Consider the following 23,425-nt stretch of genomic DNA (forward strand, 5'->3'; position numbering starts at 1 on the left):
AGACAGTCAGTTGGTGGAGATGCGAGAGAGAGAGAGAGGGAGAGAGAGAAAGAGAGCTAACAGAGGAGCTTTCACATTAAGAGAAGAAGTCACAGGGATTTAAGGAAAAAAAAAAGGGGTGGCTGGGCGACCCTTTGGAAGCTGCCAAGTCTTTAAAAGCCATTTTTAGAGGCATTTTTCTGCAACTGTGTCTGCTTGTATGGCAACGGAGGCCAAGAGAGCATCTCTCCTCTCTCCCCACCGAAAAAAAAAAAGAGGCTGAGACACACAACATCCCACAGAAAAGCCGTTGCATTCCTGCGTAATAGACAGCCTGGATGGGAGTGTGTTTGCCACAGCGCTGGCTGACGGTCACACAGTGGTGAGGCCTGTGTGTGTTGTTCACGCATTGCTGGGATGTTTCACTGCTTTCAGCTCTTTCAGCCCCACGCTGGACCTGACGAGCTGCGCGGGGACGAGCCCAAGCAGCTTTGACTGCAGGGGTCATGTGAGCGCGCAGGGGAGAGACAAAGGGAAGAGGCGAGACGGAGGCACGCACGCACACACGCACGAGCAGTCTGGAGCTTGGACGCACCTTCTCATGCAATGCTTTTCTATCTTTACAACTTTCTGCACTGCAGATAGATACCGAAGACATCAAATACATGAGCAAGATATATGTAATTATGCAGCAAAGTAGTGAAATAACTCACCATGCTTTTTATGAAAGGTGGTTATTTTGAAGAATTTCAATATAAAACGTGTTTGAGTCACTTTTACACTTTTATTGTTTCCTACATAATCCCATGTGTGTTTCATACGTAGTTTTGATGCCTTCGGTGAGACACTGCAATGTCAATAGTCATGAGAATGAAAGAAAGGACATTACATTTATAGGGTGTGTACAAACTTTTGACTGTGGTAGTGTGTGTTTCAAACATTCATTGTTTTGATCCTCTGAGTGAGAATCTGTGTAAATACTCATTAAAATGAAAGAAAAATGCTAAAAAAAGAAGGTGTACACAAACTCTTGACTGGTAGTGTACACGTCTCACACACACACACACACACACGCACACACACACACACACACACACACACACACACACACACACACACACACACACACACACACACACGACAGCATATGTATGTGTTTTATAACATCAGCTTTAAAAGAAATACAGCATCATCTTCCTCACAATATTCAGACAGGAGATGATTGTACTTTTCCTGATTAAAGAGTTTTTATTGTTGTATAAAAACCCCACTGCTTCTGACCGACACCTGCGTGTTGCGCTGTAAATCTTCCATGATGGATCTTTTCATTTGGGACAAGGTTGAAGCACTAAGGCTTCACTTTTCAGCAGAAGGCGGCTTGTCTCCCTTCAAATTGAGCAAGAGTAGGTACTCAAAAACGAATGATTATTGAATCAATGAAAGTTATTTTTTTGCACCTGGTTGGTTATTCTAAATTGAGTGACACATGTTTGGGTTTTACCCCAGTAACCTGCTATCAAGACATTGAATTTTGATTTTACTGCAAATAAAGTCAGAAGGCTTTGACCCATGTCGATGTCTAAAATGCTATATTAACGGCAGCACCATTTCCCTCAGCCTCCAGTTTCCAGTCAGGATTTCTTTCCAAATCAAGGACCAACTTGTGATCTATTCCCACATGGTCTGGCTAAACTGCTGTGGAAAGCAGATTCTGCTGTGACCGGATTCCTGACTGTTCAAATGCAGAGCAGACCCGCCTGCCCTTTGCATCATTCACTCATTTCCGAGCGAGAGAAACCCATCACACAGACACGCACTGTGATTTTACGCCTTTTGAGTTTTACACGCGCGCAGCAGGGAGCTCCGCTCGCTGAGCTCCACCCACCATAAATTCAAACGTCTCACATCTCAACTCGCGGCTTCTGCCTCGTCCTCCTGCTCGTAACGCTGTCAGGGATTCTGGCTTCAAAGGTTAACATTTGAAATATGGACTCCTACTGTCTTACTGCTACAATCAATACGGGGGGAAACCTGCCATATTTAGACTGTGCAGACTGATCGCAGCTTTTCATTCTGAAGTCTGTCTAATATCAGCCGCGTTGTTCCTCTCACAGCTTCAGAGCAACTCAGGTGTTTTAAGTCAGTTTTCGTTTTTTAATATGGCCGACAAAAAAACAGGATGAGGATTAAATTCCATTAATATTTCAAAAGATTATTTAAAAAAAAATAAATAAAGAATGTATCCAAAAAAAAAAATGACACTCCAAAATGGGAATGTTGCTTCCAGGGAAAAGGCAGATGAGGATGAGGTGAGAATAGACTGAGAGAGACTGAGCCATATCTCCACTGATTTCCACGCTGATCCGACACCAAGTAAAACCAAGGTTAGTATTGGCAATATTGACACAGATTTATTTTTTTTCCCACAACAGCTTGTCATGCTACGAGAAATGACTTTTTAAAAACTAAGTTTTTCAAATTACAGCTACACAATCACACTTAATGACAGATTCTTCTCGTATTGCTACGTTTAATTCAATAACGTAGCGACACAATACCAAACAATACAGCCCTAATATAAAGAGACAGAACAGAAAATATTTTGAAAAAAAAATGCAAGAACGTGACCTCTCCAAGATGTAACGTTAAAATGACAAGCAAAGTAAAACGTAGAGGATGCTGAGCAAGGAGAGAGGCCCAGACCAGGAGTGGAGTGTTTTATATACTTAACCCCACTAAGCAGGTAGAACCATAATTTGAGTGTGTAATAGGAGAGTTTATCACGGGGCGGAGTAGACAGACGCTCGTGTGTGTGTGTGTGTGTGTGTGTGTGTGTGTGTCTGAGTCAGACCGAGACAAAGACAGACAGCAGGGCCGCCGTCCTCCTGAAAGATCATCTGCAGCACAGCAGTGCCCACAGAAAACTATCCTTGATCACACACTATGTTTTTTTATTGATTGACGCAACATCACACAAGCAGGGGGGGTTTGGGGGGGCAGCAAATTTCTGACTGATGGACTGATGAAGATTTTGATGTGCTGCCCCAAGTCAAACAGCTCCACGCACATACTGCAGAACTTCTGTGAAGTGAGATGATGGATGTTGTCCCAGAGGCGCCGCGAGTTGCTTCAAACTGGGCAATGTAACAGCAAGTGGCCAATCGGGTTTTTGCTGATAACGCATCCCGGAGCTATTGTATACATCACAGAATGGTGGCGCTATGTCTCTACCAGAAGGGGAGGTACACAAAAGCCAGGAGAACGACAGAGAGAAGATTCCAGGAAGCATTGCCCATTAGGCAAGTGATTGTTCTTGTAGGTCAACCAGTATTGTTACTGCTACTTTCCATAAAACAGTTTGCACATAAACGCTGACAAAAAGTACCAAAAGTTAGCAAACGCATGAATATATTTCAGAATAAGAGGAAGTACAGAGATGACCAGTGAATTGATGAGGTGCCTGAACACAACCTCAATAGTCATGAGTCAGAAACATCTTCCTCAGGTAGCGATAGGTGCAATTTTATACCACTGTTTAGTTTAGTTTCATTCCACTCTGGTTAATATTTGACTGTTCCGCACCTTCAGCAGCTTCACTGGGCATTGACACCTCACTAAATTCTCAAGTACAATGACACCGTTACAACGGCTGTGTGAGATACACACTATACACAATACTCTTAGGATACGACAATGAAGCTGATGATAGCTGAGGATAAAGAGCTAAAATGGCAAAATAGAAGAGGAATTAGTGTGTGTGTGTGTGTGTGTGTGTGTGTGTGTGTGTGGGTGGGAAGTCCAGACAGGGTGAGGTCCCTGGCACTGGAGAGATGGAGAAGAAAGCCTTCTCTGTGAGCTTACACACACACACACACACACACACACACACACACACACACACACACACACACTTCTGACACACCCTTTCTATTTTTAAATTCTGTTGGGTGACTTCATGGCACTCATGTGCAGATGTGCCGGTGTGTGTGTGTGTGTGTGTGTGTGTGTGTGTGTGTGTGAATGGCGCCGTCCTCATTGACTGCAGCCCCATGCTGGTCACAGGTTCTCATCCCTGAACTATCACTTGACACAAACACACGTCAGCAGACCTGCAACAAGAATAAGGCCTCATTATTAAAAGGACCTTTTCTAGCCTAAAGAATATTAACAATGTGTGTGTGTGTGTGCGTGTGTGTGTGCGGAAAAAGAGTAGACGGTCCACAAAAACCAAGCTGTCATTTATGTGACTGTGCTGAGACACAACAATTTAACTTTCGCAGGGATACAAACAATCGGCCCTCTGTCCTAAGACTGATGTCTGACATCATCGTCTGGATGTCAAAAAAAAAAAACCCTCCAAACTATAAGTTGTTATTTTCAACTCGCATCATGAAACACTCTAGCAGTGAGGAGAAGCTGGTTCTCATGCAGCTTCCCCCACGGAGTGACCTCAGCAAGTTGAATAACGTGGAGCTGCAGTGAAACATCATCGATTAATTACAAACGAGGAAAATAAAGTTTATTGTGGATCCCAATGTGGCGGTTAATGTGGCAACCGTGCAGGTATTTTAATCTTGGCCCTGATTCCCTCCACCGCACTGGCTTCTCCCCTCCAGGCCGTTGGCTCGGCAGTATTTAGAGCAGAACAAAGTGGCGGGGTGGTGATTCAAGAGGAGGCGATAGCAACCTTAACGGGATTATCAAGTATAAAAAGTGTGGAGGGAGCGTCGCTGCGCCAGACAGACGGTCGGCCCTGTCGGGGATCTAGAATGAAAGCGTCAACTCAACAAGTCAACACATGTTCTCTTACAACTGGAAACCCCCACCCCCAGCTATGCGAGGGGCCCAAGGACAAAGGCCTGTCCGGTAGGGAGTCGGGGCCAGGGGGGAGGGGAACCCCGCGGACCCCCTGCTGGACACCAGCTACACTACACGCTCCCCATTGGCGTCGACGAGGCTTTTTATTCTTTTCTCTCGCTGCGTTCCCGTGACTGTTTTTCCCAAAATAAAAGCCATATTTCTAATTTGCGGTTTGCAGGTGTTTCCATTGAATGGTGTGAAGCACGTAAGCCGCAATTCTCATAAAAATCTCGTCCTGTGAGACCCCACTTAGAGGAGGATGGAGGTACAACATTTCTTGTATAAATCTGCATTTCCATGTTGTTTGCTTTTAAGAATGCTTGTCTCCATGATACTTCTGAGATATAACTCTATATGGATATGTCATGAGAGCGTCAAAACCTTTTAGTGGTATTAGAGAGGTTTTTTACAAGTTGAGGTGTTTCCATGACCAGTTTCTTATTGCCATATTTAGGTTTTGCTAGGGGTCTAGGTGTCATGGAAACGCACATACTGACAGTTCAGAATTAGGAGATTTACAATTTTAAAGTTTAACCCAGACGCCAGCGCCTCCCATCACCCTCCAAGCAGCTGTTTTGCCCACATTTCCTGTTTTGATCGTATTTTAATTCAGCCTCATTTCCACTGCAGGCACTGACCGTGCATGTGGTCACCCGTGTGACTGACGTAGTGTTTGAATCTCAGCAACTAGGTCAGGAGGAACTGCTGCACGGTGTTGGTTCTCCACGAGCGAGGGCAGCAGGCAGCAGGAGTTGAAACATTGGGAGGAGTTGAAACAATCATGTGAGGATGAAAAACAAAATGGAACAAATAATTGAAGCCTTCAGTTTTCAAAGGGCCTCTGTATGTGACCCACTAGGCCCGGGGGGGGCAAACCTTTTGGCTGGTGGGTCACAATTGGTTCCAAAATGAGATAGAGGGGCCGGAGCAGGAGCAGATGGATGGAGTGTTTTGGTGAGCCACCTCATAGGAGGAAAAAATATATCATGGGATATGGAGAAAACATGTTGCTTTAATGTCAATCGAAAAATGAACAAAATCAGTGTCTTTGATGCCCCACGGTATTCAGCTCTTTATTGAAATGACTCTTAAAAGGCTAAAGAAATGGATGAAACACCGCAATTTTATGAGTTACGATTAATATCTTTTCTTCAAATTTGGCGGGCCGGACTGTACAGCTTAACGGGCCGCATACGGCCGGTTAAGAAGAAGACTTTCCGGGCAAACGAACTACAATTCAATTAAAGACTGCTGGTGTGACTGCACGCGAAGAGAAGAAGGAAGCAGCGGAATCCACTGCATATCACTTCACACAATAAAACAAGACCGAGACGAGCAAGTCTTTTTGTGACGCTGCGCCTCGTTCGAAAGACTCGTTCACACGTTGCACAGTTCCAGCTTTGGGCAAAGAATGTCCCTATAATTTGGAGCTAAAAGGCTCTTTTTTGGAAGGGCATTCAAAGAAGTAATGTGGTTCCAAGCTCCTGCTCTGCAAAGGGTACTTTATGCATGATTAATAAAGTTTTCGGGCTAATACAAACCACAGCTGTCACTGCTGGGGTTTTTATATTCAAATCTTCCAAAATTCACACTAAAAAGCAAGACACCTTTCATATCCAGTTGAAAAGTTCACTCTTTTTAGGGCACGTTAATGAGCGGGCAGATGCACGCATGGTAAATTAGGCGACTAAAACAACTTCTGGAAAAATGCTCTTGGACAGCCTTGGCCAAGCCCTGGCCTCCAGTCTGGGGCCTTGTGAGCTTCTCCTCCCTTCCTCACACCCACGCTCACACAAGGCCCTCTTTATCGCGGCGGGAGGAAGGGAACGGCAGCCATGGAAAAAAGCAAAAAGCTCCCACGCTCACACCAGAAGCACCAGCCAGATGACTGTTTGCATACACGCCGCCGCCGCCGCCGCTGTCGAGCTCCACTGATCCCCTGACGTTGCAACCAGCTGCGCTGTCCTTAAAAGGCCTTTCCATGAACACATTACATGGCAGAAATTAGACAATGGTGCCCCAGACAGAGGAGAACCTCTTCGGGTGAACTCGCAGCATTGAGGCCCCTGAGAGGTGGAGACCCCTGGTCACTGACACAGTTGGATCAAATTCAATACTGGCATGTCGAGGGAAGTGTGGGAGGGGGGTGGGAGGGGTGGTGGTGGTGGTGGTGGGGCGGAGGTTTACTAGGAGGAAAGGTGTAGGCAGATGCTGCGTTTCCATGACCCATGGAATTGCGCAAAACCTAAATATCGCAATAAAAATTGGTAATAATGTAAACACATTAACTTGGAAAAACGAGATTTTACGAGAATTACGGCTGACTTGCTTCACACCGTTCAACGGAAACACCTGCAAATCGCAATTGTGCCTTCTCTAAATTTTAGAAATATGGCTTTTATTTTGGGAAAAACTGTCATGGAAACGCAGCTAGAGAAGAACGGGATGTTTTTCATTCAATCCGATCAACGGCCCAAAATTTCCACAGGAGAATCGACAGAAACACAGAAACCACAGACCAGGTCCGTGGATCAGATCCAACAGGAGAGTCCACATCTGCTTATACCCTCGCTAAGGTTAACAGTATGTCAGTTGTTTTAGTTTGAGAAGGAATGCTCAAGTGTGTTTTTACACCCCCCCCCCCCCCCCCCCCCCCCAACTGGTTTGCCCCTGGACATCGGCACACACAGCTCTGAGACACAGGAGACACTGTGGACTTTTCATAACTCGTCCTATGCAAGACAACGACAACATCCACTTCTCTTCAAAAAAAATGTATATACAGTTAGACATTGCAGTCAGTGAGGATGAGGGTCTCTTTTTTTTACAGACAAAAAGTTTTTGGGGAAAAAAATTAAGACGAAGTCCAGATAGCTAGACAGTTAAGCGTACGTACATTATCTGAAATCATTAGATTGCTGACTGCAACTTAATATCCGCTTAAGCTACACAGTAGAGTTAAATAGCAGAAAAATGTAATTTAAATAGTTGCTCCAGGATTAATGGATTTTTTAGACTTTTTAGATTATCTGTACAAAACAGTCCCAACCTTCATATGTCCAACCAACATTGTGAAAAATTGAGGTTCACCAGCGGCAATAAAAACTTTTCTGACTACACTAATGTTTCTAAACAATTGTGTTTATTTTTTAATCAAGCACGTCTCCGGCAATTTTTAAAATAAATGATGCATCCTTCTGGTGGGTCTCCTCGCTTGTGTGTTTTATCAACCACAGAGCCAAGTCGAAACTAAATGTTTCACATCTAAATTTAAAAAAGTGTAATTCTTCTTGCCTGGAGAGCTGCCAGCAGTTGTGGATATACGGTGCAGTGTTTTGCCGTTGGCTGGAACACACGCAGACAGAAAAACAGAACAGCGACGAAGGGCGCCGAATAAATTGAAAAGGAGCCTGTGACACTGTCGAAGTAACAAAGAGCTTGACAAGCGACTCACACTGTTGGACGCGTGCCTACAAAAGCAGAAGTCTTGTGCTGAATTCATATTTGAAGGTGGTAAATTGAGACAGTACAAACAAAGCAAGGGAAAGATTGAGGGTTTAATATCAGTTGTGATGCTGTCAGCCTCTCAATGGGGCCTCCTTTTACTTTTTAGTTGGATATTAAAGGTCATTTGTCACCACAGAAATGTTTGACTTGAAGAGCTGTTTCTGGTCCAGCCACAGTGTAGGTTTAGGTTTAGGGTTAGAGCTAGAATAAGGGTTATGGGCTAAGGCTAGGGTTACACTGTGTTCTCGATATATTTGTGTTTGAAGTCCACCCATTGAAATGAATGGGAGTTTTTTGCAAGTACGAAGTCCGCTACGGGTACTTTACGGGGCTGTATCTCCATCATTGAATGTCTCATCCAGTCGAAACTTGGCATGGTACTAGATGATGTGAAGGTGTGCGAATGTGATTGCATGAGACGCGGAATGGGACTTCCGGTTGGGGTTACAGTTAGGGTTACGTTAGGGTCAACCACCCCCCCCCCCACACACACACACACACACACCAGCAATCAAGTACAACGGCATCCCAAAGAAGAAGCATTAGCTAGAGTGACGCAAGTGAGGCTGTATGGGGTCATAGCGGAAACAGGGGTGAAACGTCATTGCGCTGTCAACACTATTTGACTGACAGGTGATCTTTAGGAAATCCAGAGCAAAATGCACCTTGCACCAAAGACCTTCCTACCTCCTTAAACTGCAGTCATACCATCCAAATCTTACTTAATCAGTCAAAATATAAGCCCCTCATTGCGCACTCTGGGCTGTCAGCCACATCAAAGCTCCACTAGCCACGAGCTTAGCAGTAGGGAGCGCAGCAGTGCAACACTCACGCCCCCTTTGACTCTGAAGAAACCCTGTCAAACCTTCTCCAACACTCACTCATCAACTAGATCCACTGATCATAAAATGGCACATTCAAACGGTCAGTTCAGCACAACGTCCCCCCCGTCAGCTACAGAGACACGGTGGCGACACTGAGCCTCATCCTCAAGTGATCGCACACACATAGAAACACACATGCACAAGGACTACTTTGTCGATTATCTGGGAAGGACACAACAACACAAACTCATTAGTCTTCTGTGGGTTTGTGAATGTTGCCATGACACAACCCAAAAACAGGCTCCCCTTCAGTTAGTTTAATAGAGTCATGAGCTGCTAGGAACAAACTATCCTCGAAGGCTCAAAAACAAATGTGAAATTTGTATTCACATAAAAAACACAACACATCGTAAATCTTAATTAGTTTTGATGACTGAAAATATAAATCAGTATCAACCAGTGTGGGAATTCAAATGAGTTGACTGGAACATAGCATGTGGCAACACATTATCTTTCACCTAAGTGATTCAAAACTATAATAACAACAATAATGACAGCATAAAAAAGAAGCTGCCCATATTAATGAGACTTGAGATAAGGTTTGGGTCCAAATTCAAAATTCCAACATCTGTGGAAACTACTCCTCCTGTCAAAAGTTCTTGTTGTACTACTATACTGCATGTGATAAATGTGTATAAATCAGTAATCTTCCAAGCCAGATGGAATATTTTTTTTTAAAAATCCATTGGATTTATCTGATACATCCATCTGGTGAAGCCCAAAGAAATAATTCAGAGAGGGGAGGCACAGCAGACCAATCACATTATTTCACTGCCAGGTAGCGACGGCTCGATGCTTCCTCTTGGTGTGAAAGATGACGATAGCTTAGCTAACTTCTCTCACAAGCCAGTCAGGAAACAGGATGTTCACTGCGGAAAGCACACATTGTGGTCCTTTGCTCTTCTTTAAGTGCAAAAATACCTCCCAGCTCTGATAAAAAACGCCACTACTGCAGCAGGCACGCTAATCTCCTTAGCAACAGCAAGGCACTCAGTCGCTTCCTGTGAGGTTGATTGGTTGCCCCAGACACACTGAAAACACTCTGTGCTGGGGTTTCAGCGAGAAGGATTGGGGGAGATTATGAAAATTAAATCTGAGGAATATCAACTACCATGATTACAGTTCAATAGTAGCCAATACTGACACCTTACATTCTATTATACCCTACTTAGATTGTTCATTAGGTTATAATCCGCAAAAAGATGTCACTATATTGCGCTACCAATATCCCCAGTGTACATAAATGCTAAAAAATAGCAAATGGACTACACTTACATTGCACTTTTCAGCACCTTCATGATGGCCCAACTCACTAACACACCAATAGGTGTTTATTTTTTTAGAATGTCTTTATTATAGTATATATATTATATAAAACTACTGCACGTTGATATTTTCTTCTGGGAAAAAAAGTGAATGGAATGGAAGGAAATGATGATGTATTTTCTGTCCATCTGTATGTTCTGGATATATAGAGAAATTGACAATAAAAAACATATTTTATCTCTACTGACTATTAATGATTATCATTATCATCATTATTATTATTATTAACTATTAATATTTGGCTTGGAAAAAAAAGCAATTTCGTGACATGGTGCATTTATGTATATGTGAAAATATCACTCACCAATGCCACTGCAACACACACACACACACACACACACACACACAGAGGCCTGGCTGGGTGTGTCATGTCGTGTATGGAAGCCATTAGATCCGGTGGCCAGTGCTGACAATAGCAGAGGTTAAAAGGACAGCAGGCCAGTGGGACCTGAGGTGAACCGGATTGATCCATCAGTGTCATGAGCGTGCGAGTGTGTGTGCATGTGTGTACCTCTTTTATCACTCTAACACACACTTAATAGGGGTGAAACATTAACTTCTTAAAGTGCACTAAATGACTGCGCCCTCCCCCAAGCCAGCAGAAAGAATAGCATGTGTGTGTGTGTGTGTGTGTGTTTGCTTTCTGATGGACTCAGGCTGCTTTGCTAGTTATCTAAAGAGTTTGGGCTTCCATTCAACTATTTTTATTGTGGTTATTACTTATCACAGTGGAAAAAGATAAGGCCAAAATTGATATTTAAAAAAAAAACAACTTTCAAAACATATGTCTCGAGGCAGGAAGCTCCTTCACATTTTAGATACCAAAACATTTTTCAAATCAAAACTTCCTAGTTTTAATGATCCACATCTGTTATTTTTTCTTTTTCCAAAAAGCTGACTGATGAGTGTTTCTTCAGTCTCGCACACAGACAGCTCACTTCCGAAAACATCTGTGTTCAAAAAGTGGACAAAGCTGCAGGCTGAAAAGATATTTTGGTAAAGATAATTTTGCAACATATGGGAGATGTACTAGTGTTTACAGACGGTGACACCACACTCAAAAAGTATCAGATAAACAGAAGCCTAAATGATAAATTATGCCATTACTGCCCAACAACAGTAGTCAAGATATTTGAAAGCAGCTTCCTTAACTCTGCACAACTTGCACACGACTGCCATTTCGGTATCAGACTCGAGATTTTAAACTGCAGCGTGGGAATATCAGGACAAAAGCAAATACTCACTAATTACTACGTTTGAATCCAAGAAGCAGGAATGTGTTTCCCAGAACAATTATGAGCTTATTAAGCAGTCAGCAGTGTTGCAGGATTTAGTGAAAAAGTGACACCGATGTTATTATGGAGCAGATAAATGGAGAAAAACAGTGACACTGTGGGTGGCTACTTCAGCAAGTCTACAAACAATGTGGTTGTGTGATATTTAAGGTTACACATTTAATTTAATTAAATGTAATTCTCTCAAAACAGCCTCTTTGTTTACCAATCTTATTTTTGCAACCACTCTGCTGTCATCTATTTAGAGACAATGTCATTTCTGCAACGAATGCCACACAAACAGTACGGCTCTGTCAAATCATTTTAAGGCAGGTAAAAAAACAAAAAACAAAAAGCCCCCCAAAAAAATAACACCCACATGTTAATCTATACTTCATAAATAATTAATGAGCAAATATGCGTCACAAAGCAGAAACATTGTTAAAGTGGGGGTTTGTTCAGGTTTTATGTCACAACGAGTGAGGTGTTGAACAATGAGACGGACAAAAAAAGCAGGAAAGCATCAATCTGGCAGATGTTTCCAGATATCTGAAACCTTTCGCTCCTGTCTGGCTGGCCCGTCCCACAACCTCTCGAATCTTTTCATCTATTCTCTCTCCCTCCATCTATTATCCAAACTTCAGCCTGCAGCAAAAAGAGAAAAAAGGAAAAAAAGAACTTGGGACGACCCCCCTACCTCCCCTGTTTCTGCTTTGTCACACCGTCTTGCTACTTCCCCCCCCCCATATTTCCATGTCTGACACATCCTGTCTCGGTCTGCGCTGTTCAGTCACCGTTTTATCCTCCCTAATCTACCGTCATCCTCCACCCGACTCATGTTTCCATCCCTCTGTCCCTCCCACGTCATACATCTTTCACTACATTTCCCCCTTCCATCGATTAATGTGGAGCCGTGACTGTTCCACTCCATGACCCATCTGTGAGATTGATACATGTGCACTGTGCTTTTATGAAAAAATAGAAACTTTTTTTTCCATCCGTGCCTGCAGTCAGACTGTAAAACTGGCATCCACGCCACAGTAGCTGCGTTTCCATTACAGTTTGTTTTTTATTTTTTTTCAAAATAAAAGCGATATTTCTTGTTTCGACAAAGCACAATCACCATTTGCGGGTGTCTCCGTTGAACGGTGTGAAGCGCAGAAGCCGTAATTCTTGTAAAAGATCGCGGGACGAGATTTTACGAGAATTACATTTTTGTTTTTTGTTTTAGGTGTTTCCATTACCAGCGATATTGCGATATTTGGGTTTTGCACAATTCTAGGGGTTTTGGAAACGCAGCTATTGACATTCAATTTATTAGGCACTATTATGTGTAAAATGTCGATACACCTATGTCATCAAAGATACAGAGACAGAGAAGAAAAGAAGAATATATGGGTAGAGGAGCATGTTGCATGGTGCAAGTTGTACATGTGCCCGCCTGTCGAGCATTCTTTGGTTTTAAAAGAATGGGTGTGTTGCAATAAACTCTAAATATATAAAAAAACAGAGGCAGGGAAACACAACAAATGCGCTCATAACGTCCCATCGTAATCCCACATTATCGCTCGGAAAGTGTTTCTCAAGCAGAGGCACTAAAGTTAATGGCAGCATTGTGGCAAAGGGGGAAACCAGAAACAAGGAAGGAGAAGAATTACTCCTCAGGAATTGGAATGATGGAGATCAGACTGTTCAACAGTCAGCAGGTGGGGGAAGTGAAGCCGAAATTTTGGCTTCCATTTTAAGATAAATCAAACCCTGAAAGCCTGTATGGAGTAAGGTGATACAGTTATTGGTGGCAACAGACAATGGAAGGATGATGTCTGAACAGCATCTGCTATAGGAAATTCACATTTAGGTCAAAAATATTAATCCACAAACATCAGATACGGTCATAAAAACTTTATATTGAGGCCTTTCACTCAAATATTTAGGATAATACTTCCAGATGACTGTAAAGGTAAAGGCGCCGTAAAGGTGCTGTTGCAGGAATGAGAAGCAGCAGCAGTTTTTCTTTCAAGGCAAATCTAAATCAAACTCTGCAAATCAGCATCCAACATCCAACAGGGCTTTCAAAAAACACCGAAATGCATTTCAGTGTAATCTGAGAATAAAATAACATCAAGGTTGAGGTGTGTGTGAGAGAGTGTGTGTCTCCAAACTCACTGTGAGGGCTTTACAGGGGCTTTCTAAAGGGTTTCCAAGAGAATTGGGCAGAAAACAATAACAACTGCTGTGACCTTTGGTCACAACTTTAACAGCCCCTCAAACAAGCACACACACACACACACACACACACACACACACACACACACACACAATCACACAAACTGAAATAATCACAACACTTTTTTTCTGTTTGTGTGCATAAGGTCAGCTTACCAATAAATACAAAGAAGAGAGGCTGTTTTTTTTAGCGCATGTGTGTGTCTGTCTGTGTCTGCGCCTGCAGACATGACCTTAGAAAATAGCTGAAGGCTTCAAAGATCAGAGATATGGGCATTCCAGCGACTCCCTGGCACACACATAAACGCATACACACACACGCACAAACTTCCCAGTTTACAAAAGTAAAAAATTAATTGAACGTAAAAATGACTTGATAATAAAACACAAAATTAAGCCTATTTTTTTTATTTTTTTATTGAGCTAATTTGGGAACAGCCTTTGACGGCTTTTATCTAAACGCTGCAAGATGAACAGATGTCAGTGCAACATGTTGGAGACATGAACACTGCGATTCCCGTCTCTTCCATCCGTTTACGCAAATGTTGCGGCACAACATGTGTTTTTGCTTAGTGAGAACAGTTGGAAAATAAAGTTGGAGCAGAGGATACAGGAGGACACACACACACACACACACACACACACACACACACACACACACACACACACACACACACACACACACACACACACACACACAGCGGTTTGAGACAATAGCATCTCTATCTGATGGCATCTCCATCAACCCCCCACAGAGCAGATAGCTACTGGCAGCTACCTTTAATGGAATGTGGGGAAAAACACACACACACACACACACACACACAACAACAACAATAGAGGACTTTTGGGTGCATACCTTTGACCACGTGTCTAAACATTCTTTGTAAAACCCCCAGAATTGTGTTACTGTCCGCAGCAGGCAAGACAAAGATCAAATCGTCTCCATCTTTGTTGGGAGAATCAAACTCCAGACTGCTCGCAGTGTTTTTAAACACACTCTGCAGGAATTTTGAAAAAAAAAACGTGTGACCACCTTTCTTACTGATGGCGAATAAAAATACATTATTTGAACTGATGCTAGTTAAATCATGGACAAAAAAATACAACAAAATCAAAATATTCATCACTGTATTTGGATTTGGTTACATTTGTCAAAATAAATGACAAAACTCACCTAAACTGTATCAGACATCGCAACGGTTTTTAAAAGGAGAGCGTGTAAAAGCTTGTTGTTGGTCTTGTGACAATTGGTCACTACTGGCTCCTGTAAGGAATGCCTTCAGTGCAAGAGATGGTTGCCAAATAGATTCAAGAATAACCACAAAATCAAACAAACATGTTCAATGCTCAGACATCTGTTCAAAAGACTTGGGCGAGATATCAAAAGGCTGAAGACATTCAAAGATACAATTTTAATGATCCTCATATTCAAAAGGAATGCAACCTGATTTACTGCGATCTTACATTCTTTGTCTGCTTGCGTTCAGCGCGAGGTCATCGGCGCCACGTGAGTTGGTGCTATCTAAAGATTGCACCAATGCAGGGGAATTTATCCTTGGGATGTGGAGAAGGGTTAAGTTAAAGCAACTGGCCTTGTTCCTGCGATCTTGAAGTCGTTTCTCCCCTCATCCGAAAGGCTTCTTCAGAACTGAAGGTGGGCACCCAAATGTCCAAACCTCAGTTCTGAAGAAGCCTTTCAGATGAAGGTCTTGAAGATTGCAAGATTGAAGTCCGGTTTCCTCAACTTAATGACCTGGACGAATGAGAACCTCCACAGACATCCTTGGGATATGTTCACAAACATAGTGAACTGGTCACATGACCCCGTATGTCACGTCCGCTGACATGGCGTCACAACCTTTTAGCCATATTTGAGAGGTTTTTCCAAGTTGAGGTGTTTCCATTACCTGTTCTTAATTGCGATATTTAGGTTTTTAGCAATTGTAGGGGTCATGTGAACGCAGGTATTGCAGAATATACAGACCAAATCGACATAAGCCGCCTCAGTGGTTTGCTACCTCTTTCACTGAACAACAATTGTCTTCAGTCACAATAACTACACATCCTGACTGACCGAAAAAGAGCAACGGTACAACTGAGTGGATGGAAAGTCCAATTGTTTGTGTGCTTCTGTTGGCTTTGCAAAAGGGGGATTTAGTCAAACTGCTCCACGATAAGTCGAGAACACGTCTGCAGCCGCCTGGTGGGAAAACACTTTGAGTCGGGACAAAACCTTCTGGCATCCATCAAACCAAGAGGACAACAGTTTAAAAAGTGATGGTATTTTGTAACCAGAAGAACTCAGACGAATGTCTGAGTGTCAAGCGTTGACAAATTCCTTCAATGTCTTATGATGGATTTCTTTTTTGACCACTTCTGAATGACATTCATTGTTTTGGACCCCCGGGGGAAGTTGAACATTTTCTGAGGAGAAACAAAGTCGCAGAAACATGTCCATGGGGTGCGACAAGTCAATCATGGACTCACTTGAAAGTGAGCCGAGGGCTCAGCAGCAGTGGCTCTGTCAAACACAACAATGGAGAGAAGCAACCACATCATCACCACGGCCTCATTTTACAAAGGATTCGAAATCCACCAGGAAGTTCGGGACTTGAAACTACTTGAGTTTGAAATGGCAAATGAGCCTAAATATGTCTTTGGGTTGGTTGACATGTTCTAAAGAGGCATGCCCCGACATGCCTCCCACGACTTGTTGCCATCACATGAAAGCTCATGCAAGATGTGTGGGATTTTGATAAATGGATGAGGAAAATGTTAAATGTTGAATTTTTATCCATCCCTCCATCCATCCATCCATCCATGTTCTATTACAGCTTCTCCAGCACTCTGGGGCGTGGTATCAACTATTGCAACAACTGCTAAATGCTATAACCTACCTCTAATCTGCTTCAGTGTCGATGATTAAGCTTTCGGTCATAAATCTGATTCAGAAAAAAACTATCTCCATAATAAATGCTCACAACGTGCGCATACTTTCCTAGAATACATGAATAAGTCCATGTGCAGTGATTTTCATTCTCAAAATACTACCTGCTGGCAAATAATAATAATAATAAGAAGAAAACCAAACATTAGCTCTTGAAAATAAATCTTTAATACTGTATTCTGGAATTATTTGTGTGTGTGTGTGTGTGCGCATGCGTGTGCGTGTGTTAGATGTGGGGATTTTACTCTGTTGCTCAACCCAGTAAGCACAACATGAATGATGAGGTTCCTCTTTAGATCTCTCATCTATTTTTTTTTTTTGTTATATAAACTCACCCAGAATCTCAATAAAGACTCCTATCGTCTGAACAGAGGCTCATAGAAAACCTGTTGACTCACCATTTATATGGATAAGCAACTCCAACCACGGTCCTACCCTGTCATCAGACAATCACTGGACTCAAAAATAAATAAATTAAAGGCTTCCTGGCTGAAGGTCTAGCATTGGAAAACACACTTATGTTCAATATCTCCACAGCCATGGCATGCACACACCCTGTGGTGCTAATTTGTTATACTCCTGGTGGAATGTTGACCAAATGGCTTATATCCCTCCTCCGTCTCCGACTCGGAACTTTGGAGAGCCGCCCTTCCCCCTCGAGCCGCGTGCACCGTCTCAAAGGGCCACTCAAACACACTCCCTGTAAAATTAAAGTCTGCCAAGAAGGGCAAACTTGCCCAACCGTGTGCCTTTTCCGTCTTCTTCACACTAACTAGCCAACAGTGCCGACCAAAATGGTAGACTCACACTTTAAAAATTTGTGCCAAGATACAGGGTGAAAGCGAATTTGAAATGTGTGTTGCCACCACAACCCTCCTAAACAGGAGCCAGGAGGCGTCTGGATGGATGGAGAAAAACCTGACCAAATAAAACTCAGAAAAGCATTAAAGTTCAAACTGAGACTGAAGCAAATGTTTGGTTGACTTTTATCGCTAAGAAAATAATTAATATGCCTGAAAAAAAAAAAGACTGCCAGTTAGCCTTTGTTCATCTCACTTCATCACTATTCCTCCACTGGAATGGAGATTTATATGACTTTTTACACTGCGGATGACAAAATTCCTTTTCTTGGAAATTCAAACTGGGGGCACATGAGCAACTTTTTTTTAACTTTAGTGTCCTTTTCCGTCCTAAATGTCTTATAATTTTGAATGCCCCTCAGCCCAAAGTGCTTTTACATGGAGAGGTCTGTGTTGCAAATGTAGCGTACTATTCGCACAATCGAAACACTGATGGCTACTTTGCACAAACGTAGAAAAAGTGGCATATTTGTATCAACGCAACATTGCTATCTGCACACCGGCAGACTCAAGTGCACAGAGTGACACAGTTCAATCGGGTGGGAATGTTGTGGTGGCTGTTGTGTTGTAATTGCGATAAAATGCATTTCTCATTTTCATCAACAGTAGTTGCAATTGACTATTTAAAGGTTAGCAGAAGAAGGAGAGGCAGCGAAAGCAAATTAAACTCTATTGAAACTAAACACACACAGTAAACAATATGTGTGCTGCACATCCACATTTGAATTGTTTCTTTTGGGGCAGGGTTTGAAATAAAGATTAAAACAGTTCACAGTCGGTTTGTATCGTCTCTCTGGGCGCTCAGTCACTCACTCACACACTCACTCACACACGCACTCTGCTCTCTCGGAAGTGAGAGGATTAAGGCTGCATTCAGCTGTGGTCTGCACGGACACTAAACCTCTGCTGAGTGGGGGCCCGAGGAAACTCTCTCAGGCTCCTGCTGGATTTAAAATACATTATGCACACCTACCATTCACACACAGACGTACGCGTATAGATGCTTATCGACACGTCAACCTCACTCCCCGTGTGTGTTCCCCCTCTTTTACCTCTTTCCTTCCAGGAGTCCACACTTAATCATTAAACACTTGAAACACTTTTTCAGTACCACCGCTCCCCATGCAGCACTCAAGGCCTCGGCTACGTTATTGCAGGTCTGGACACAAAACAGCCATAGAACACAGTTTGATTTTTATCTCCTTTAACAGACCCAGTCACATTTTCCCAGGGGCTGTGTGACCCTGCTTGTGTGTGTGTGTGTGTGTGTGTGTGTGTGTGTGCGTGCGCGTGTGTGTGTGTTTCCAGATGACTGAGCCAGTCTTTTCCATTCCCTGCTGCGGTGAATATAGATGTACACCGGCCAACATTTACACCACCGCTCCTGCCGCTGTGACTTCTCAGAGTGGGCGAAAGACGTTGAGGGAGAAGGTTGACAGAGAGCAGAGGTTGCATTGCAGGCGGCCTACTTGGGCACTGGACTGAACACACACACGCACGCACGCACGCACGCACGCACGCACGCACGCACGCACGCACGCACACACACACACACACACACACACACACACACACACACACACACACACACACACACACACACGCACGCACGCACGCACGCACGCACGCACGCACGCACATGGACCACCAACCCCCGCTACACCCCAGCAGAACACACACCAATAATTACTTGCAGTAATTCAAAGACAGCCTGCTCAGATCCAGCAGTTCACGTGCTGTGGGTTGAAAGCGTGAGAATGGTCTTACAGGAAGCGCGTGTGACTTTATTGGACGAGACAAAGTCACGTTACACTTCAAATTGAAGCAATGCATTTAGGAAAAGTACGTCAAGTCACTCAAATGGCGGCAGAAAACAAATTGCGACGCTCCGAAGAGACACCAGTTAATCACAGACAGTGCACATCTGCATTCCTGTTAAATGTTGCAAGTACTGTACGTAACATTCACTGTAACTGCAGTTTTTCATAAGTTGTGTCTCTAACCCTTGAATAAAAACTACCCAGAGGTGAGAGTACAAAGCCCTTAATGCTTTAGCTGGCCATGTTTTACTGGAAGATTGTGCTAAAACACACAGATCTGGTAGTTGGCCCTTTGTGATGTCACATAGTGCACTGATACCTCTCCCATGTTAGCGGCAAGGCATGTGTTTCCTCCAACTACTGAGATCCCCTTGCAGGATCAGTTTCAACAAGAAAAAATAAACCTGAACATTTGAAATCTTGGCTGGGATGAAGAATAACAATAGAGGACATTTTACCTGTACGTATGTATAAAGGACATGCCACGCTTTAGGGTTAAGGAAAATCACAGCAAGATAGAACCAGCAGAGAAAATCACAGTCTTTCTTTAAGAGGGCCGCTGTGTTTCTACCTTCAAGCTCTGCTTTCGGAAGGGGTCTCAGTCATTTTATTTTGCGCTCCAGCAAATGAAATGAAAAGAAAATAGACAAAGGCTCGGCTGAGCGGGGATCCCTAAGGGAACCCCCATTTAGCAGACCAGTGGGAATCCTCTTGATCTACAGGTTTGAAGGAGAGAGAAAGAACTCTCCATGACATTAACTGGGATCTCTTCATTCAGAGACAGTGGCAGCTGAGAGACGTCCTCTGGCAACAGGATATTTGCTCCAGCTCTGGACAATAACTTTTTATTCTCTGCAGAAAAGCATGAGGGCAGAGGTGGAGGAGCGGGAATGTGTGTGTGTCTCAGTCACAGGACGGGGAAGCGTGCAGCTCAGACAAATTTGCAGTTTTTCGGGCTCTCGGGCTGAATTGAAAGTCAGGGATGGACATGCATGGCAGACTGTGGATGACAGACCAGCCTGCAAAACTAACCACCAACGGCTGTTTTGGTGGAGTGTGCCGCTACCACGTCCTTCCGAGTTCTTCACAGACTCTCAGTTCAGATAATATGCGAGCCAGGAGAAGACAACTATAAATATAGATATATAGACATACGCTACCAGTCAAAAGTTTGGAGACATATTTCTGATTTCATGTTGTTTTTTCTTTCATTCTCACCACTATTTACACTGTAGATTGTCACTCAAGGCATCCAAACTATAAATGAACATATATGTAATATGTATTAAACAAAAAGTGTGAAATAACTCAAACAAGTTTTACATTTTAGATTGTCTAAAATAGCCATCCCTTCATATAAAATACATATAAAATAAAATATCTAGGTATTTAACGCTTTTTTCTTTTGCAACATTAATCCACATATCTTGGTCTCATATTTGATGTTTTCAGTATGCATCTACAGTGTACAGATAAAGTAGTAAAGATAAAGAAGAAACCGGTGTGCCTGAACTTTTGAGTGGTAGTGTTTAGATATAGATGTATAATTCATCAGGGGAAAACATGTTAACCATGTTAACGGTGTGGATAGCCTGATGCTGAAGGCTCCACTACACACATATCAACGCCACTTGTTGCATTGAGTGAGCAGCTTACTTTAGTGATGATGAGCGGCTCGCCGTGCTCCAGACCTCCTTTCAGCGTGAAGCCCCAAGGCGCGCCCCCACTCAACTGGACCTGAATGTGGTGGAAGGAGACGAGCTGTTCGACCGTTTCCATCTTCTCCTTCCTTCCTTCCTTCCTTCCCTCCTTCCTTCTTTCCTTCCGCTCCGACGTGCCGCGCAGCTCGGACTCTTCTTCTCTGACTTTTCTCGCTCTTCTTCGGGCGCTTGTCAGTAAATGAGCCTGGTTCGGGACCGCTAGCTGCTGCTAACTAGCGACACCGGTAGCGGCTCCTGGGTTTCCCCATCACCATTGTAACAACAACAAGGAATGGATGGATGGATGAGTGGAAGGAGGGAGTCAGTGGGAGAGGGGGAGGGAAGAACTTTTGAACTAGTGTTAAGTTTCCTGGAGGTTTACGGCCCGTACAGTGGCGCCAACTTCCGGTCAGCTCGAGAAACAGTGATAAAATGCCGAGATGAAGCGTGTGGTAAAACTCCTTGTCTAGAATACTACACAGATATATATGCCACCGTATTCTATGTGTTGAATCCACCGAGGCTGAAGCTGAGGCCCTTATTCAAAAAGTATATTTGTATGTGCTTTTAATTTGTTACACTAGAATTGACATTTTCCGGTAAAAGTGGCGGACTCAACGAAGATCCAAACTTTAGGGAAAACTTTTGGACCCGCTATATTTTTTCTGCAACAGAGATCAGCACAGACCCGCCTCTATTGGCTTCTGGCTGGGTTCGGCATCACGTTCAGGATCAGGGATTGGCTCAGGGGTGGAGACAAGGACTAGTGGCCAATCAGCAGCAAGGAGAGGCGGTTCTTTGCTGAAGTCCGCTGTAGAAAAAAAAGTTAGGCAGGTGACACCTCCCACTTTTTGGACGTCACTGTCAGATTGACAGAAAAGGGCACCAGTAATGAGGGGACACTGTCGTGTAGCGTCCAATCAAAAGTGCAGACTCAACATCCGTTGCATTGTAAAAACATCCAGGACACATGGCGCTAACTTTTCCTTTTTTTCTTTATTTTAGCCTCTTATTACCTTTCACAGTATGAAGCAAACATCAAATAACGTGACATGAGTTTCAAACATTTTACATAATTAAGTTAAAAGGGAAGGGAAGCAAATTATATGACATCTCGAAAATTGATTTGCGAAATCCAGATAGTTTAGGCACAGAATCAATTAAAATGAATCTTATTCAAGCGAGTTGTTGGTTTAATCTGTGTAAATTGCTTGCACGACCAATTTCGTATGAATTTATAATGTACATAACGTAATCAACCTCCTCTATCCTCTTATGGCAAATAGCCTCAACCTCTTGAATGTGTCTGTACTGTCAAGGGTTTTCCAGACATTCGCAACATTTCCCACATAGTTTTCCCACACCCACTTTCCAGAACAAGTCGTGTCGCTGACGTGCCATACTGCAGTGCCATACTGCAGTGTCGCTCATGAGTGCGATGGTTGATTTCTGACAATCTCTCTTAAGCCCTTTGGAAAAACAAGGGAAACGGATGGAGCATAAAAGACAGTTGTGTGTGCCCAGACTTTTAACTTTTCTTGCAGACCGCAAGTTTGTTTGGGTCAGTTAAGACAAGGCTTGCTATTTCTTTCCAACACATTTTTGTTCTCTAAACTGTAATATTTGGTTTCAGTGGCCAGTGTTGAGATCAGGGTTTAAACGCTTTTATAACCCCCAAAGAAAGTATTTTTGCTTTTCTTCTACATTTATAGCAGATTCACAGAGACCTTGTGGTTTCCCCCCAAACTGAGACAAACTCACAGAAGTGGCCAGAGTGCACAGGCTTAAAATCATACGAGACCAAACAATCGGCATATGAAATGGACAAAGCAACCATGGGGAAAATATAGCCTATACCAAAGTCTGGGAGTCGTCTGAGTACAGGACCTAAACCACAAGCAAACCCCAAGATCTATACAGAGACCGAGACAGAACGTTTTAGGGTTTAGTTTTAGTATTGTTTTGTTTTCTTATGAAACGTGCAGCTGTAGCTTTGCAAAGGAGACGTGTTGCATGAGTTTAACAGGGCAGAATTTTTT

At 43.2% G+C, this 23,425-nt stretch overlaps 2 protein-coding genes across 2 annotated transcripts in view; one reads left to right on the forward strand and one right to left on the reverse strand.

Moving 5' to 3' along the window:
* shroom4 (shroom family member 4) overlaps positions 1-21,694 on the reverse strand; it is a 54,630-nt gene extending 32,936 nt beyond the window's left edge. Inside the window, exon 1 of the mRNA XM_076028029.1 lies at positions 21,343-21,694. Coding sequence (XP_075884144.1) covers positions 21,343-21,465 — 123 coding nt within the window. The 5' untranslated portion in view covers positions 21,466-21,694. The remainder of the gene's footprint in view (positions 1-21,342) is intronic.
* Positions 1-23,425, forward strand: part of tnfsf10l (TNF superfamily member 10, like) — a 319,815-nt gene that overhangs the window by 133,746 nt on the left and 162,644 nt on the right. The window lies entirely within an intron of this gene.

The sequence above is a fragment of the Nelusetta ayraudi genome, unplaced genomic scaffold (assembly GCF_046127955.1).
Source record: "Nelusetta ayraudi isolate G7.1 ecotype Tasmania unplaced genomic scaffold, CSIRO-AGI_Nayr_v1 ptg000022l, whole genome shotgun sequence".
In the NCBI taxonomy this organism is placed as follows: Eukaryota; Metazoa; Chordata; class Actinopteri; order Tetraodontiformes; family Monacanthidae; genus Nelusetta; species Nelusetta ayraudi.